The 18,368-nt window shown below is 39.8% G+C and overlaps 1 protein-coding gene across 1 annotated transcript in view; it reads right to left on the reverse strand.

Moving 5' to 3' along the window:
- The window catches only part of ELP4 (elongator acetyltransferase complex subunit 4), a 228,612-nt gene that overhangs the window by 180,993 nt on the left and 29,251 nt on the right, over positions 1-18,368 (reverse strand). Inside the window, exon 3 of the mRNA XM_063438894.1 lies at positions 3,964-4,085. Coding sequence (XP_063294964.1) covers positions 3,964-4,085 — 122 coding nt within the window. The remainder of the gene's footprint in view (positions 1-3,963; positions 4,086-18,368) is intronic.

Raw genomic sequence — 18,368 nt, forward strand, 5'->3', positions numbered from 1 at the left:
TACAAGATCAAGTGCACTCACTCACTAAACACCAACTTTAAAGCTCACAAAATGACAATTTTTTTTATTTTTTTTAAATCACCTCACTTAGGCAAAAATGGAGGTTGTTACAGTACATAATTAAACATTGAATAAGCCTGACACAACACCAATGTACCCCATTATGGCAGGTCCTATCCTAGCAACCCAATGCCTGAGATTAATTCACTCACTTGGGAACTCATTTCTCCTAGGACTCTTTGTATTGCAAGGTTAAAGGGATTTGTTAGTGTTGGTAATACAAATCTGTATTCCTAACACTATACAGCTTCCGTTCACCCTCTCCCTTGCACCGACCCCCACCCAATGGAACATAAAGGGTTAAAAACCCTTTATTTACTCACCCAGTTCCAGTGCCGATCTTGGAGCTCCGCCTCCTCCGAAAAGGGGGACCTAATGCACATGCGCAGCAAGCGATGCGAGCCCATCTGGTCATCCCCATAGGAAAGCACTGACTTAATGATTTTACGGACACTGAATGTCCTCATGCAGAGCGTGAGGATGCCCAGCGTCATTTCGGCGACCTAGAGTCCGGTAAACTCCTGGGAGTGCCTCTAGTGAGTGTCTGGTAGACAGCCACTTAAAGCAGTCTTAGTACTGCGATCTAAACATTGCAGGACACAGACCACTTCAATGAGTTGAACTGGTCTGGGTGCCTACAGTGCCCCTTTAAATATGGCTGTGAAATGAGGCACATGTGACTGAGAGGGTGCAAAGCCAGGGAATAGGCCTGGACCTCCAAATATATTTACATATGAAACCAAGGGGGCTGCACTCACCCGAATATGTATAACATACAATTCTTAGGACAATTCAAACATACAAGATCCAACGCACTCACTCAATCACTAAACACCAACTTCAAAGCTCACAAAATGTAAATTATATTTAACACCTGACTTACATCATATGATTTAGTTACAGTAAATGATCACACATTGCATAAGCCTTCCACAACACCAATATACTCCATTTCTATCAGGTCCTATCCTAGCAAACCTGGAATGAGGCACCTGTGACTGGGAGGGATGCAAAACCAAGGCACTTGACCTGCACTTTACTGAGTGAATGTGCTGGATCTTCGATGTTATGATGTGTGCATGTTTAGGTGAAAGCAACCTTCTTCGTTTCAAAGATATATATATAATTTATTTTTCAGAAGATAAATAATTAGGAACTAACACTTCAGAGTTAGTTATTTCTGCACTTTTCAGGTTATCATACAGACAAACTTTGATGGGAAGGATAGTACAGGTCCCCCCTTTACACTCACTCAATCTCCAAGAAAAATGTAGAGCATTGCAGTTATTTTTATTATTTTTTTGCTTTTTTCCCCTTGCTCGATAGGGTTTTCATTGTTGCGCTTCGTAGCTTATTTTCCTGGGAAGCTCAGAGTACAAAAGGCATGAAGATGTTTTCAAAGCGATGATGGACAAATTGCTGGGTGGTATATAATATACCCAACGCTGTTGATGGGCTTTTTATCTTTTACTTGTCTCTTTTAGTTACACATTTTTTGTAGATAATTATGGTCTGAAAGAATGTCGTTTTCTCTTCCAAGTATCAGCAATATTTGTCTTGCTCATAGTTTTAAGAAGCTCCCAATTACAGATCATAAAATTAAAGCAGAACAATTATAGCATTTCATGGTTATTGAAAGACGTAATCGCCGCTATTGTTTTGGTCACTTTCTTGTTCCCCAAGTTAATAAGCAGACAGGCATGCTACGTGAGCGAGACGCTGTAATGGTATACAGCTGGACGCACGACTTATTGATAACAGATTATATTCACGTTTTCTGTATTTCTGGCATTGCTTTGGCCAAGACAAGTTGTACATTAAACTTCCGCATTACGCATTCATGAATAATAAAAGAATGATACAATGTAAGGACACACTAAATAAGTAAACAAAAAATAATAGAGGGAGCGTATATACACAAAAAAAAATGAACCCTTATTGTTAAATACATTAAACAAATAATGTAAGACAATGTAAAATAAGTAAATATACACAACAATTAAAGAAACATAAAAGTAAAACAAAAAGCAATTAAGTGGTAATTACAAGTGCCATACAGTCTACATTGGTGGCAAGCGATATACACTGTACGTTATTCATCAAATATGTTTTTTAAAACAAATTACGATTTATGTCATCACAGAGATAGCATTCTGGATGTTCACACAGGTCTGCAATCGATGGAAACGCCAGCCCAAGCAGCCACAATGCAAGTCACTGGCAGTCATTGTGGGGGATATTCCACGTTTAACAGTACACACAGCGATCGTGGTATGTAGAGTAACAGGCATTTGTTGGAATACTCTCAGTACGGAGGGTTCCAGTAATGGTTTATGCTTTCACTGTCATAGTATAGAATGGCACAGGATGTCACAGTGTGCGCCATGACTGACGGCTGATACTCTTACAGCAGTGCATGCTGGGGTCAGTAACCTAATACTGGGCGGATCACTCTGGGAGCTAAATCACTGTGGTGTTATCAACTAAACAGTGCACCGTTAGGGCTTTAGCTAGGGTTAGAGATAGCATCAAAGTTTGACTTACGAAATACTGTGACACCGATAATGTGATTTCACAAAATAGCTTCTAGCTGCCTAGCAAATAGCAAAGAGGCATGACAAAATAAGAGCATGTCTGTAATTTAACCCTTTAAATTCTCCAAAAACCTGACAAAGGCATACATGTGGGGATTGCTGTACTTGGGAGACAGAACAAAATACAAATCTGGAGTGTTGGAACTAGCCGAACACACACAATATATGTTATGGTCATCATTAAAATTCAATGTGTTTGTTGAAATAAAAAAAATAAAAAAATTAATTTAAAGAGAATTGTGGTAGAAAGTGATGATGAAATGACCAAGTGAAAAACTTAAAATGCCCAAAATATCCAACAGCCCAAGTTGTCATACTTTGCAAAATGGTATGGTAAAATGCCGGTGGGGGCTGTTATCTTGTTCCAAAAGAAAGAGAAGACCATCAAATCAATTCATGAAAATAGTAAATTAGCATACCACATTTAACAATATTTGACATTTAAATTCCTCCCCTAAAAAACATAAAAGGAACATTCCAAGCATCTTAACCACTATGGCGCACTGTATTGGTTCTTGTGCGAGGAGTGTCTACCCTCCCTCCCCAATGTAAATATGAGTGGTGCCTGCTAGACTCCAGGTAAGAAGTACAAATGTTCAAAAATTATTTCACTGCTTATAATGAAGGCTGCGTCAGGCTACTTCTCGCTGCATAACCACTACTGTGCTGAGAGTATGAGATGGGTAATCCTTGAGGCATGTCCATGGGCATCTTTAAATCTAAACTAATGCACACTTGTAGTTTTTTATTTATGCCCAAACGCCCTAGCACTGGTAATAAAGTTTTGGCTACTATGTAGCATATAGTGTACTTCCTTTTTTCTTAATTTCTCTGCTATAAAGCTTAAATTCTACGAGTTTAGCATTATGTTTACAGGACTCTTCCTAGCAATGCTCAGAAACTTTAAAAACCTGTTATAATGAAATCAATATACTTACCTGGAAAATATAAAAGCAGTGATGTAACCACAGGGTCCTTAGAAGGTGCAGTTCTGATTGTCCTCCCCTCCACCTAGTGAACCTACCTAAACATAAAAGTCTACTTGACATGACAGTATGGCGCATTGTGTCTACTGCAGCCGAAATTGCCTTTTCCAGCTCCCTATTAAATGTTTTACAGAGAGGTGGGATATCTGTCAGCAATATTGTGTTTAGGGATGTCTGTCTGTACTACTGATATGCAGGAAAGTCGTCTCTCGCAGTCTGATGGACCACCATTGATAGAAAGAAAAATCAGCATGCACCTGGGCCATAGCCTGACAACCTCATCTTCGGCATTGCTCACCAATAACTTTGATACGGCTAAGTACCTGTAAAATATTTGTAGCATCTTCACTTGCAGAAGCAATGTATAATTCATGTCCATTAACCACTCCTTCAGCCAGGAAATACTTGGATAGCAGCTTGGAATAAGTGTTGTAAGTGTCCTCTTCTGTGGAAATAAATATATATTATTACCTTTCAAACGAACGAAAACACAACAAGGAAATAATACGACCCAGCACTTAATAGATGTAGAAAAATCATGTATATAATAATAAATAATCCAGAATGAAGTGTTTTATGAAAATCAAGTAAAGGGGTACACTAAGCACACAAACAACTTTAGTTTTAGGGTAGGTGTAATAATCATGCCCCACAGTCTTAATGTTCAATTCTCTGACATTTAGGAGTTAAATATCTTTTTTTTTTTTTTGCTGTAAGTTAAACAATCTCCCTACACACTCAAAGAAGAGGGGAAAAGATGCACATGTCCTTCATTGCACAGAATATCTTATCTCCTGCTCTGTTAATTGCTTGCTACACCCTGCAGGAACCTTGTTTGTGTGAATCAAGTTCGATTAACAGAGCTAAAGTTGTTTTGGTGCTTAGAGTTTTCTTTTTAAAAGTAAGACTGGTACAATAACCAATACAGCACGCTGAAGTGAGTATGGTGCTTAGTGTATCCCTCTAAATGTAGAAGTGTAACTCAGTTTTTGAATAGAGTGCCCTGTCAATGGCACAGAGAGAGGAGGAGATACAAATACAAGGTTTCTATTTCTCCATCAACGGAATGCGTGTCCTGGCTGTGCCTGGATTCCACTATTTAATTTTCTGTATTACCTTAATTACGTATTTTTCAGTAATGTGAGTTCAACACTTCAGTTAGCTAAAGTGGTTAAAGTGTGAAGAGTGGACCCTCTTTAATACTACAAAAATTGCTAATTTCAATAGAAATTGGCACGTTTAAAAAATTTACCTTGTTACACCCCCCCCCCATGGCTGTCAGACAAAATGTCCTGTTACTTCCTGGTTTGGTTAGCTTAGTTGCACTGAACTCAATAGGCAGCAATTGCTCAGAGCACCTGCCTTGCAAAGACTTCTTATTAAGCTGCATTGGGAAATCTGTGATTGGACAGCCACATAAATTCAGGGCCGGGTTAAAAGGGGAGGGCTTGCAAAGATCTACAGCTTTTGCAAGCTTTTTTTAGATATACCCCAAGTGAAAAAATGCATAGTTAAACATATGTAAACAAAATAAACCGTCATAGTGATCAATGAGCTTGCACTCTAATCCAGTTAGTTATCCAAAAATAAAATTATATAAAATATTATATATATATATATATATATATATATATATATATATATATATACTCTCAGCCTTACTCTACCAACCGTCTATACTTAATGTGTGCTCAGACAATGCTTCGTTATAAAGAAAAATGAATAACCCACAACCAATTTGTTTGCAAAGTAACTGTCAACAACTTTAATATATGCTAAAATTGGCGATGACTTCCGTAAATGCAATTATGTGTAAAATGTAATATACATTCATGTAAGAAGAGGTGTTACAGAAAATTTGCAGGTTGCATGATGCATAAGATTTACATTTTTGTAAGAGGTTTTAACGCAAATAACACCATGATACCGTTTGTTATTATAATTTATTTAGTGCCTTTATATAGTACCTAACATTTACCAGCCTGGGACCCAAGTAAAAGAGAGTGTGGGGGGGAGGGGGGGGAAGGATCCGAATCTTTTAAAAGATGAGTTCTCAGTACTCATATAAAGATGGTGAGAAATCAAGTCAAAGGAAGGGAGTTCTACAGACAGATTCACAGTAAAAATAATAAATCTTAAATGGATATCTTATCATCCAATTTGGAGATCAAGACCCAAGCACAGCTGAGATTTCCTGGGCCATATAAGTAGATTGTGAGCCACAGCAAGGAAATGGAAAAGATTGGAGATAGAAGTGGGAGTGGGAGTCATATGTCATTAAGATTGTAGTCAATGAGAGTCCTCAGATTTGTATTTTCTGTTGTTGACAACTGGGATAACTTTTATATCACATTTTTTAATGGGAAGTGATGGGTAACATTTGTCTTGCTGCAGAGTAACTAAATGTGATTAATGCATTAACGTAACATTCAGGTCATTTTCCAAAGCCTGGTTCAATGACTTTTGGATTACTGTGCTTGATTGGCCATCAAACTCGCCTGACCCGAACCCCACAGAGAATCTATGGGGCATTGCCAAGAGAAGGATGAGAGACATGAGACCGAACAATGCAGAAGAGCTGAAGGCCGCTATTGAAGCATCCTGGTCTTCCATAACACCTCAGCAGTGCCACAGGCTGATAGCTTCCATGCCACGCCGCATTGAGGCAGTAATTGCTCCAAAAGGGGCCCAAATCAAGTACTGAGTCCATATGCATGCTTATACTTTTCAGAGGTCTATTGTTCTACGTACACTCCTTGTTTTATTGATTGCATGTAATATTCTAATTTACTGAGATTGTGGATTTGGGGTTTTCATGAGCTGTAAGCCATAATCATCGCACTTATGACAAATCACGGCTTGAACTATCTTGCTTTGCATGTAATGCGTCTCTCTCATATATTAGTTTCCCCTTTACGTTGCATTACTGAAATAAATGAACTTTTGCACAATATTCTAATTTTTCGAGTATCACCTGTAGGTGTAACAATGATATAGAGCACTTGGGGAGAGGATGGGTACTATCACACCAAGTCTGACCAGTATATAAAACCATGTATGTAATACAAAACCATTTTTTTTTCCATTCAATGCTTTTTTTTTTTTTTTTGGTAACTTGTAAAATATAGATGCCCTGTCTGGTTATTCAATAAACTGAAAATTCATAATGAGCTCAGTGGGATTTCAAATTTGAGGTCAAGGAAGCTGAACTGGAAAGTTTCTAATTCTCTTTTTAGTAAATAGCCCTGTAAATCATATTTGCCTTCTACACCAATATATACGCAATTCTACCAATAGCAGAGGGATGTCTGACCACTGAAAGTATTCTTAAACAATGGAAGACCCACCAAGAGTGAATGATGGACCAATCGCAGAGTCAGTGCCATCATCGAGTTATGAATCTAGGAAGGGATTGTGAAACTTGCGCCAATATAAAAATATTTTATATATCTGAATAAGGCATATTTCCACCTAGATAGCATGTCACATTTCCAAGCAATATTGTCTGGCAAATAGAACAAACTTTGCAGACCTGCTAGAGCAACCAAGTCCTTGACTGAACCCTTAAGCTCCTATGAAGACATACTGAAACCCACCAAACCTCCTCCTGTTTAAGTGGAACTTGTACAGTCATTGTAATAAGGATGACACTGTTCCGACCAAGGAGAATTACAATATAGTCCATGTAGTAGGAAGTACGGCTACAATGTTTTAATTAAAGCCAATGAGTGTTGGCTCATTAAGCTTGCTGCCTCTTTCTAAAACGTTGATTGACAGAAGTACAAGAGGAGGTTTCAGTTGATTAATGGATAAGAAAGATAGCTTTGTACATGTAAACAACTGGTCACCACTGCTGTGCCTACTCATGGAGGACAACTTTGTAAGCCTGTTCCTGATGTAAGCTTGCTTCGGCTGTGACTACCCACTGCTATGCAGAGCATTTAATCCTACAAAGGCTGCCCCCTGCTGTTACCTCTGTAATGTGTTAAGATGAGTGGTCGTGACCAATTCGTCTGAATTTACATTCTATGAAGCTGCAATTAGCTGGTTTGATTAAAATGTAAAGTGTGGACTGTAACTTGCTACAATTAACAGCAACTACAATCTACCTTTATATTTCACACAATTCCTTTAAAAGACCATTCTCAAACTAATGACTGCTGAAAATTATTAATTACAACTGTATTTTCACCTGGGACTGTATTTCATATAAAGTCAGCAGTCTACATTAGAGAGGTCGGTCTGATCTATTTAGAATGTTACATGTTTGTAATGGGACACCCCATGCAAAATGTTAGAAGAAAGCAAACATGTTAATTAGCTCCAAATTCCTTTCTCTTAAACTTGAAGGGACATTGTAGCACTATAATCATTTAAGATCACTGAATTGGTTACAGTGTCTTGAGTTCCCTAGCACGATCTCTTAATTCTGTGTTAAACCATTTTCGAGCAGTTTAGCACCGAGTGATGATCCCTGGCTTCCCTAAGCCTCACCTCCACTGGAGGCAAGGCTAAGGCAGACATTATACACTTCCTTATAAGACAAACTGATTAATACCCGCAAGCCCTGTGATAGGGTGAAAGAGGTCAGCTGACGCTCTCAGCCAATCACAGGCACCTAACGCTGCTCAGGATAAGATTTCCTCATCAGCCCAAGCAGCTCCGAGACGGGCAGTAAGAACAATACGCAAGCTACATGGGTGTCCTAGATTCCGTAGAATGGTTACTGAATTCTATTGAGATAAGCATACATCCACAGTGGTTTTTCCATTCATATCTATGGGAGGAGCAGGACTTTGTGCAACGTTTACCCACTCTTCACGCTTTTTGAGACATCACAGGACCAGAAATCTGTAAGACAACTGCAATTTATTGGGGTTGTGGAGGGAAGGAGCAGTAAAAAAAACAAAAAAAAACTACAGGAATCTATGACTCAGGAATGCATATTTTTTTTGTCTAATGCCAGTTGTAGGCTTTCTGCAGGAAAAAACAAAAAAAACAACAATTGCATCTTAGCTCCAACTACAATGTCTTGTTTGGCGGAGGGGTCATTCACTCATTAAACCCCCCCTGCCAGGGGTCTATGGAATACAAGCCGTATTCCCCTGGAACAATTGGAGTAACATGATTGGCTGAGAGATTCCGGATTTGTATTATTACTCATTATATTGTATTTCCTTTAAAGTACCGGCTGGAGCCTTGTCTAATCAGGTTTCCGTTACATTCGACAAACCCATAAAGCTCACATGCTCTGCAATATGTTCAGTCTTCACTCCCACAATCATTAAGCTTGAAGGTTGATAAGAAACCACAAATGTCAACATACACACACACACATATATATATATATATATAATTTATTATAGGGTGGCGGTAAAACTATAACCCTAGAGTAGTTTAGATGCGGCGTGTCAATTTTACGGTCTCAATCCACTTTAAAATCAGACATAGGATTAATCTTCTGATCCACAATAAATCCAGTTTGAAATAGTACCCGTAACTGGCATCGAGAATTAAAAAAAAGACGCCAGATGACCATTCTGTAAACAGGGAATTCTGTTTCTGAGATTATTCTCCAGGAGAGGAAAATAAATAATAAAAATGTATAAAATTAGTCTTTTACTTTGGACTATGGGATTGATCATTCTAGTATTATGTGAAAAGGCATGTCTTTTTCCCGCAGTGTTTTAAATCTGAATGGGGGGGATATTTAAAAACAAGTAACTGAGATACAAAATAATATTGACAGAGACTAGAGGTGAAGAAAGCCTTGATCAAACTAACATCATTGGACAACATCTGTTCCATTAACTGAAAATATGTAAAATAAAATGCTAACAATCTTCGCCACATACACAGATTTTTTGGGGAGGTGGGGGGAGGATGGGGAGGGGGGGTGCTTAGAGGGAACTTTAAGTCATACACATTATTTATGCTCATTATTTAAGAAATCAAATTTTTACAAAAAATTTTTAGCATGTGAAACTTGCTATGGTTTTAGTGACTTTTTTTTATAGATTATGTTAAAAATGCAATATTTGTTTCATATTTTATTATGCAATAATTACCCACTGACAATCTAATTTTGACATGGTTAACTAAACGTCTAAACAATCCTACTTTTTTGGTTAAGATTAGATATTTTTCAGAAACAGGTTTTATTGGGGTGAATGTAACCGGATGCTGGTTGTCTGATAGGTTTCGAGATATTACAGTTATTAGTCATTCTCCTTGTGCATTTTCTTTTAATTGTTTCCTTAATATTCACTTGACGGTCGTCTCCCCATTTTGCCCTCCTCCCCCTGACTAGATCCACTTACAATAATGGGACAGGTTGAAAGTCATGTCAAGACAGATGTCTCAGCAAGGTAAGAATTTACAAAGGTAACATGTCAATAGCAAAAGCAGTTCCCTGTTAGATGTCAGGGTGCTAAGGTCAGTTCAAAAGGATTCATTTTCATTCACACAATGCTACGCAAAGAGTAGTGGTGTAACAAAGAGTACAGTTACAACAAGACCCAGAGATGACAGAGTCATAGTATCCATGTATCCTTGACAACCAAACTTGCTCTGGCGGGCTACGGCAGCGGTCTTGAAGACCCATCAAGAAGATTACAACACACCATAGCACAGGCATCTCAATGAAAATTAATCAGCCACTGATAATACTGGGAGATCAGGCCTGAGAAAATGTATAATCAATACTAGTCTAGCAAGTGGCACATAAATCTCTTTACTGTTGCACATACAATACATTTCCAGGTTTCCATTTCCCGTAGTTATAACTGTACTTTATAGGAAGTGATCAGCAAATTAAAATGCTCCGATAGCGTTTCTATGATAGTTCCGATAATGACTGTGCGGCAGAGCTTATTGATCAGAAGGCGGGTTGCTGGATGTACACGTGGAGAAGCCCAGCAGGTTAGGAGGGAAATAGGAGATGTGACATCACACAGCTCAGTACTGTAACCAGCAAGGAGAATTCCTTTTACATGGAAGAGGTAGGACAAAGGAGGCAGGATCGAATCCTGCAACACCGTCCCCCCCCCCCTCCCCACCCCCCCCAAAAAAAATAGACAAAATGAATAATTTCCAGAATTAAAACATTTCAAAACTGAACTACAACCTCTTTAATAAAAATTGGAGGTGATGGTTTTAACCGAGAATTTGAGTTACAACAGGACTTTGGAAAGGGGCAGTTTAACTCATGTATTTAAGCAATAAACCGTTAATAAAATAAACAAATAAATCCGTTTGGGACCAGTTCACTTTGTAACTGAAAACATTAATAATGGACATATTTTAAAGCACCGATATGATACACTATTATATTAAAGGGACACTCCAGGCACCCAGACCACTTCTGCCCATTGGAGTGATCTGGTTGCCAACTCCCACTACACTTAACCCTGCAAGTGTAATTATTGCAGTTTGTTATAAACTGCAATAATTACCTTGCCGGGTTAACTCCACCTCTAGTGGTTGTCTACTAGACAGCCACTAGAGGTCACTTCCTGCTCTATAGCACAGGAAACCTGTGCTAGAGCGTCGCTGGACGTCCTCACGCTGTGCGAGGACCTCCAGCGTCACTCAAATCCCCATAGGAAAGCATTGAAATTCGTTTTCAATGCTTTCCTATGGGGAGACCTAATGCGCATGCGCGGCACTGCTGCGCATACTCATTAGGTCTCCTCGGCCGGTGGGCGGGATCAGTCTCGCCCACCGGCCGACGTAATGGAGAGGAGGAGCGTCGCGGAGGAGGAGACAGCGGCGAGGGACATCGCCGCTGCCTCAGATAAGTGACTGAAGGGGTTTTCACCCCTTCAGTAACCGGGGATTGGTGGGTGGGAGGGAGAGGGACCCTCCAGTGCCAGGAAAACGGATCGTTTTCCTGGCACTGGAGATTCCCTTTAAGCAGTCTTGTGGTTTAACGAGGCTGAATTCACACTTAGACTCCTAAGAGCAACCACATCTTTTTTTTTTTATTATTATTTTTAATGGTAACAAGCACTTCTGAAACCCTAATTACCACATTTTAACAACAGGCACATTATGCAAGGTGATTATCAGCCACACAGCAAGACTTTATCTGTACCTCAGGACAGACACTCCTTGGCAGGCGGTTTGAGTGCGTTGCTTGGAGCAATAAACTGAGTCACGCAGTCACAATGTTCCGAGGTAAAGTCATACACCGTGCAATAAGCATTGCTGTGAATATCACAAGCCCGTCTCATTTTATCTCACAGTGCATGGAATGTAACCCACTGCTCAGACATTATACTTGTCTCTTTTACTTAGGTGCACCAGTTCACATTAGCCAGAATTAGAGTTTGTATTATGTATACAAAAATTCACATATTAAAGGGATGTTACATGCGGTAAAATCTATAGTGTAGGTTACACTGAGTTTGTTTGTGCGGTTTTAAATTAAGTTATGAATATAAACTAATTGTATAATAAATAATTAGTACTGCTCAGTAGGTCCAGACTTTGGGACAAAGCTGGACGCTCTCCAAACCCGTGGTGTTTTATTGCTCCAAAAATCCTAATGTACGTTATCAGGGATATTAATTAAAAAGTGAGAATTTAACGTGAATTTCAAATTTACGGCCAAAGTAGCAAACTGAATTTTTCCAATTTGAATATTTTTTACCTTAAATTTGAAATTCATTTTGAATTCACATTTTTTTGTAAATAACCCGGTTTGTCAACACAGATGGGCCCATAAACTGTTTGGATTCCTTCAAATAGTTTTTATTTTTCATGATTTTTAATTTGGTTTTGAATAAAAATATATTTTCAATGCATTGCCCATTTAATACATTAAAAAAAGAATGGGTCTACTCCACCCATGTGTAACGTGACTATGACAACATGTCTACATAGCTGCACTGCAGTTTGGTTAGATTCCACCATTAGATGGCACGAGGTTGTGGTTCCACCAATTCCAAGGCACAGTATAAGCGCCTGGGGTAAAGGCATTGGTGTGTGTTTAAGGGACCCTGTAGGCACTATAACTATTTCATCTAATTGAAGGGGTTATACGGTCAGAAGACCCCTCGTGCTTTCCCTCCATTCAGTATTAAACCATTTTCCAACAGTTTAACACTAAATGGGGGCCCCTGGCTTCTCATAGCCTGGCCCCTACTGGAGGTGTGGCTAAGGAAGAGATTACACACTTCCTTCTAGTCATACCAATTCATACCAGCAGCGGGTGCTGTATTAGGCTAGAAGCGGTCAGCTGACACTCTCAGCCAATGACAGCCACTCACTGATGCACATAATAATGCTTCTTCGTTATCCTGAGCAGCACAGATGGTATGAGATGCTGGGACCTTTTACATAATATTACAACTTTAAAAACAGTTTAATACTGAATGGAAAGATGGTGCCAGGGGACATCAGACACTATAACCACTTCAACAAGATGAAAAAATTATACCTACAGAGTCCCTTTAATTACTGAAATACACCATTCGAACTGTTGAGATTCTCCTATTTAGCTAAATCACATACAACTAGAACTGTCAACAAAATTTGGTTTATAGAGTTTATTCTAGAACCCATGATTTAAAAAAAAAAAAAAAAAAAAATTCTTTAAATGCTTCCAGATAGGCTAATGTAATTTAGAGAATGATTTGACCATACATTTTAAATCTTTTTAGCACTATTATTATTCATATAATTGTTGTTGCATGTTAATTTATTTTTATAGTACCTAAATATATTTTTTACAAGTAATCCGAATTTAAACATTCAGATTTTTTTATTTTCAAAAAAAATAAATGCGCTTTTCAGCATTAAAACCAGAATAATCGTGTGCAATGCATCAATGAGATCTTCTGAGAATGCCTTTCACATCACGGAAATGCCGCGGTGTGCAAGAATGAGGAGGATTCTTTGAGGAGTAGGAGAAATCATTGTTATGTTTAACAATTACTTCTGTTTCCACGCAAGGAATCTAAGAGGAGGACAAATTCTAACAACTCCCCAAAAATACTTCTCTAGTAAACATCCAGCAACGGGTCTGAAAGCCTGGAGAGATCTATATACCGTGTGTCTTAAACTGATGCATATGAAGCAGATTAAAAAATGATGACATGATAGACCGGTAAATGTATGGGTATATACAATCCTCTGTGTGTGTGATCCAGGTGATGTAGCTTCATCAATTAATGTGCATGAATGCAACAGAAGCATGGGATTTCCAAGACAAATTAAAATCACAATAGCCAGAAATTCTATGAAAGCCTCAGAGCTGTCTGGGTGCTTTTAATGTTTGCCCCCTGTATCCCGGCGTCTGAGTGAGTGAGCGATAAACAGAAAACTGTCAAAGAACGGGCTAAATACAAAACACCTCCCAGCCTCCTCTCCTGTACTCAGCGGACTAGATGTGTCCACAGAAAGCATTACAAACAATGCCTCTTGGATTGTTAAAGTCAATGCATCTGCAGGAATCCCTCAGTTCTTCAATTTGTCACATAGAGAATAGCTTCTTATTGATTCATTTCTAGGTCACTAAACTTTTGTTGTTTTCAAAAGATCTAAAGTGCAGACATATGGAGCCTCTGTGATGCTACCTATTGTCTCTCAGCTTCAATAGTGCACTGCCATTCAAAGCTCCAGAAATACAGGCATAATAATAAAACTATGATATTGATGAGACAGTAAAGAGAGAGAACAGACAGAAAGTTCAACGTTCTTATTTAACTCCTTTGTTGCAGAAGATGCAAGCGTTCGCCAGGCTGGGCAGAAGAGATGTAACATTGCTTAACGGATACCTTTGTTTTGTGATAAAACGAAGTGACTACCAACAGTAGATTTACTGGCTGGCCAAAACCCACAAAGCAGACCGAGTGATTTTTATTGGGGGCTTTGATTGTTAAATAACTGTTAAAAATTGTATGCATCCCGACAAACCTCTGTGAAAATACGACATATATGTGGTTTAGCAATGGTTTTATTAAACCTTTGTATAAAATAATTTAGTTTACAATGCCCTGCTAGGCATTATTTCCTACAAGCTCACCCTTCCACTTACATAGCTGGAAATAAAGAACAAACTTACAAAAACCCAGTGCTCAGCGAAGCTCCATGGTTTCCAAACTCTCGTTAATGTCATTTCAATCTGCTCGTTGTCTAATCAAATGCTTCTCACATAGAAGCATCTGGTGGAATGTTTCACTGGCTCAGAGCGCATGCGCGTGCTATGGGCTGGTGAGGGGAGGGGCGGCTTTAAATAAAAAAATAAATTAATCGAAAATGTAAATCAGGCAGGGAGTGGACACTGAAGCACTCATTGCAGGCATGCTTCCTGCAAGGGAGAAGTTCATCACATCCCAGGGCGCGCTGGTAACAGACGTCATTTTTGCACAGGATAAATCTGTTCCTGGCTACCTAAGTCACAAATGCCAGTAATGTAACTAGACCAGGCACACAAGTGCAAATATCTCTGGATGTGGAGTGCTTCAAATACAAACGCTGCACATACAGACTCCTACCACCATAACCACTTCTAAAAGCAGAAGTGGTCGCAGTAGTTGGGGTAACCCTTTAAGATAAATTTTCAGTTACTCTTTTTACTTTCATATCTCTTTGTAGTCTAGCGCTATTGCACACTTTATACACATAATAGAGTAACCTTACAGCCGATAGCTTTGCATGCTACTTTACCGACAAGATTGAAAAGCTAAGGAAAGAACTCTCCCCACCCTGCCTTTCTCTCTCACCCACACGTAGAGCATGCCTTTCCTACCTTTCAGAGTTTATCCCTGGCTACTTAACAATAGATGGCTCCGCTTCTCCTTTCCTCTCGCCCAACCACTTGCCCACTTGATACTGTCACATCTCACCTTATCAGATCTCTCTCCCCCTGTCTTGTGCCTTCTTTAACACACATCTTCAACTGCTCTCTCTCTTCTGGCATTGTCCCTGCTGACCTTAAACATGCTACTGTAATACCTATCCTGAAAAAAACATCCCTCCACCCGACCACCTCCTCTATCATCACATATCCCTGCTCCCTTTTTTCTCAAAGCTTCTGGAAAGACTTGTCTTTGCCCGTATGTCTCACTTTCTCAATCCCAACTCTCTCCTTGACCCTCTTCAATCTGGCTTCCGCCCTCTCCACTCTACGGAGATTGCTCATATCAAAGCTACTAACGACCTAATCGCAGCTAAATCCAAAGGCCACTACGCCATACTTATTCTTCCTGACCTCTACAGCCTTTGACACGTTGATGCTCTCCTTCTTCAAACTTTTCAATCACTCGGTCTCTGTGACTCTGTCCTCTCGTGGTTTTCCTCTTCTCTCCCAACGCTCATCCAGTGTCTCCTTTTCTAATGATACCTCCTCTCCTCATCCTGTCTTGGTTGGAGTCACCCAAGGCTCTGTCCTTGGTCCCCTTCTATTTTCTCTTTATATTGCCTCTCTTGGCAAACTTATTACCTCATTTGGATTTCACTACCACCTGTATGCTGATGACACCCAGATATATCTCTCCTCCCTGGACCTCTCCCCTGCCGCCCTGCAATGTGTCACTGCTTGCCTTTCTTCCACCTCTGACTGGATGTCCTCCCACTTTCTGAAACCCAATCTCTCTAAAACTGAGCTCCTGGTCTTTCCTCCTCCTAATACTGATAATCCTCTTTCGCTCTCCCTTCAAGTTAGTCGTATCCACATAAGTCTACCCTTGCAAGCACGCTGTCTTGGTGTTATACTTGATTCTGGCCTCACCTTTGAGCCTCACATCCAGTATGTTGCCAAATCCTGTAGATTCCATACAAAAAACATTGCCCAAATCCGCCCCTTTCTTACACAAGATGCTAACAAGGAGCTTGCGCATGCTCTAGTAATTTCCCGCATGGATTATTGTAACCCTCTCCTGAATGATCTTCCCAAAAGCCGTATTGGCCCGCTACAGTCTGTAATGAATGATTTTCCTCTCTAGTCGCTCCTCTCAGACCCCACCCCTCTGTCAGTCCTTACATTGGCTTCCTGTATCCTATAGAAGTCCATTCAAAGTGCTAACCCATACCTATAAACCACTGAACAATTCTAGCCCCTCATATCTCTTCACAGATAGGTATGCCCCTTCTCGGTCTCTCCGCTCTGCCCGTGACCTTCTCCTGTTTGCGGCTTGAACCTGTACGGCCAACTCACCCGTGCAGGACTTCTCGCGGGTGGCTCCCTTCCAATGGAATAGCCTGCCTACCGCCATCATTGTCTCCGCTAGTCTTCAATCGTTTAAGAAGTGCTTTAAAACCCATCTCTTTAGGAAAGCTTATGGCCTCCCAGAGTAACCTCTACCTCACATACCCGTCTCTTGCTCTCTCCTATAAGGCAGCGCTTTACTCTGTCCTCCAGCTCTGCTTCACTCCCACCTTAATTGATTGCCATTTCCTGTTCAATTGTGTTTTACAGCCCACCTCCTATAGAATGTAAGCTCGTTTGAGCAGGGTCCTCTTCAACCTATTGTTCCTGTACGTTTTCTTGTAATTGTCCTATTTATAGTTAAATCCTCCCTCTTATAATATTGTAAAGTGCTACAGAATCTGTTGGCGCTATATAAATGGCAATAATAATAATAATGTTCATGCAGTGGAAAATGGAAAAAAACACAAAACAAAAACACAAGCCCATGACTTCCCTTGCAGCAGTGATCTGTAACCTCGAATGTCATGTTATTGAGGTATGCCTGTATAGCCAATAATCAGAAGGTACAGTACAAAGTATCTCCCCAGTGTTCATGCAATACTCCTATGTGCCGGTCTTGCTTTGTCATAAAAGATTTGCATTGTTTGATTCTCGTCCTATGATTAAATGAGTAATAATAAAGATGACTGGCTGAGTATCATGGGAGTTGCAACTGCTCAGCTGGACAATGCACTGTGTGGCGGTCGAATAAAGCAAATTCCAAAGCGTGTTCTAGAACGCGAGGCTCTAATTTGATGTGGTCTGGGACTGGATTGGAAATGCTGTGTGCTCGATGACAGGCAGCATATGTTTGCCCAGTTCAGGATTACATTAGAAATGATATAAAAACAAACTGTCCCAAATTATTTATGTCCCTCAGATCGCTGCCCGAGCTCCAGCTCTGCATCCAGAATCACCTTCTTCATGGCGCCGCCTGCAGTGGCAGGGCTGGCATTTAAGCCTGTTCTGCTCAGTCAGTGCCCCTGGCTTTTAATACAAGACCACAAAATCTCTATATTTAGCTTCCATTCTGGAACAGTTTTTTTTCCCATTTCTCTGCTAGCAGCTGCATTCATAATGGCATCTTACCTCTGGCTGCTAGAGCAGACAGACAGGAAACATCCCTACAGATCCACAACGACTACATGATTATTTCCGAGGCTGCACACAGGCAACTGGATTCCACCTAATGCGGTGTTCTAGTAAAATGTTTTACAAGACAGGTTTTATATATATATACACACACACACACACTTATTGTTGCACTCACCTGAACATGCATACATTATAGGGGTTGCTGCTTCGGCCGATTCATACAACATACTAAATCCAGCACACTCATTTAATAAACAGCAATCTCAAAGCTCACAAAAAATATATATATATATATTTTTTTTTTTAACAAAAATGCAAAAATTATAGGGGTTTAGTTACAGTATATGATCAGACATTGCATACGCCTGTCACAACGCCAATGTACCCCATTCTTGGGAATATGTACACAAACAAAAAGACCCAAAAAACACATACATA

The sequence above is a fragment of the Pelobates fuscus genome, chromosome 12, assembly GCF_036172605.1.
Source record: "Pelobates fuscus isolate aPelFus1 chromosome 12, aPelFus1.pri, whole genome shotgun sequence".
NCBI classification, from domain to species: domain Eukaryota; kingdom Metazoa; phylum Chordata; class Amphibia; order Anura; family Pelobatidae; genus Pelobates; species Pelobates fuscus.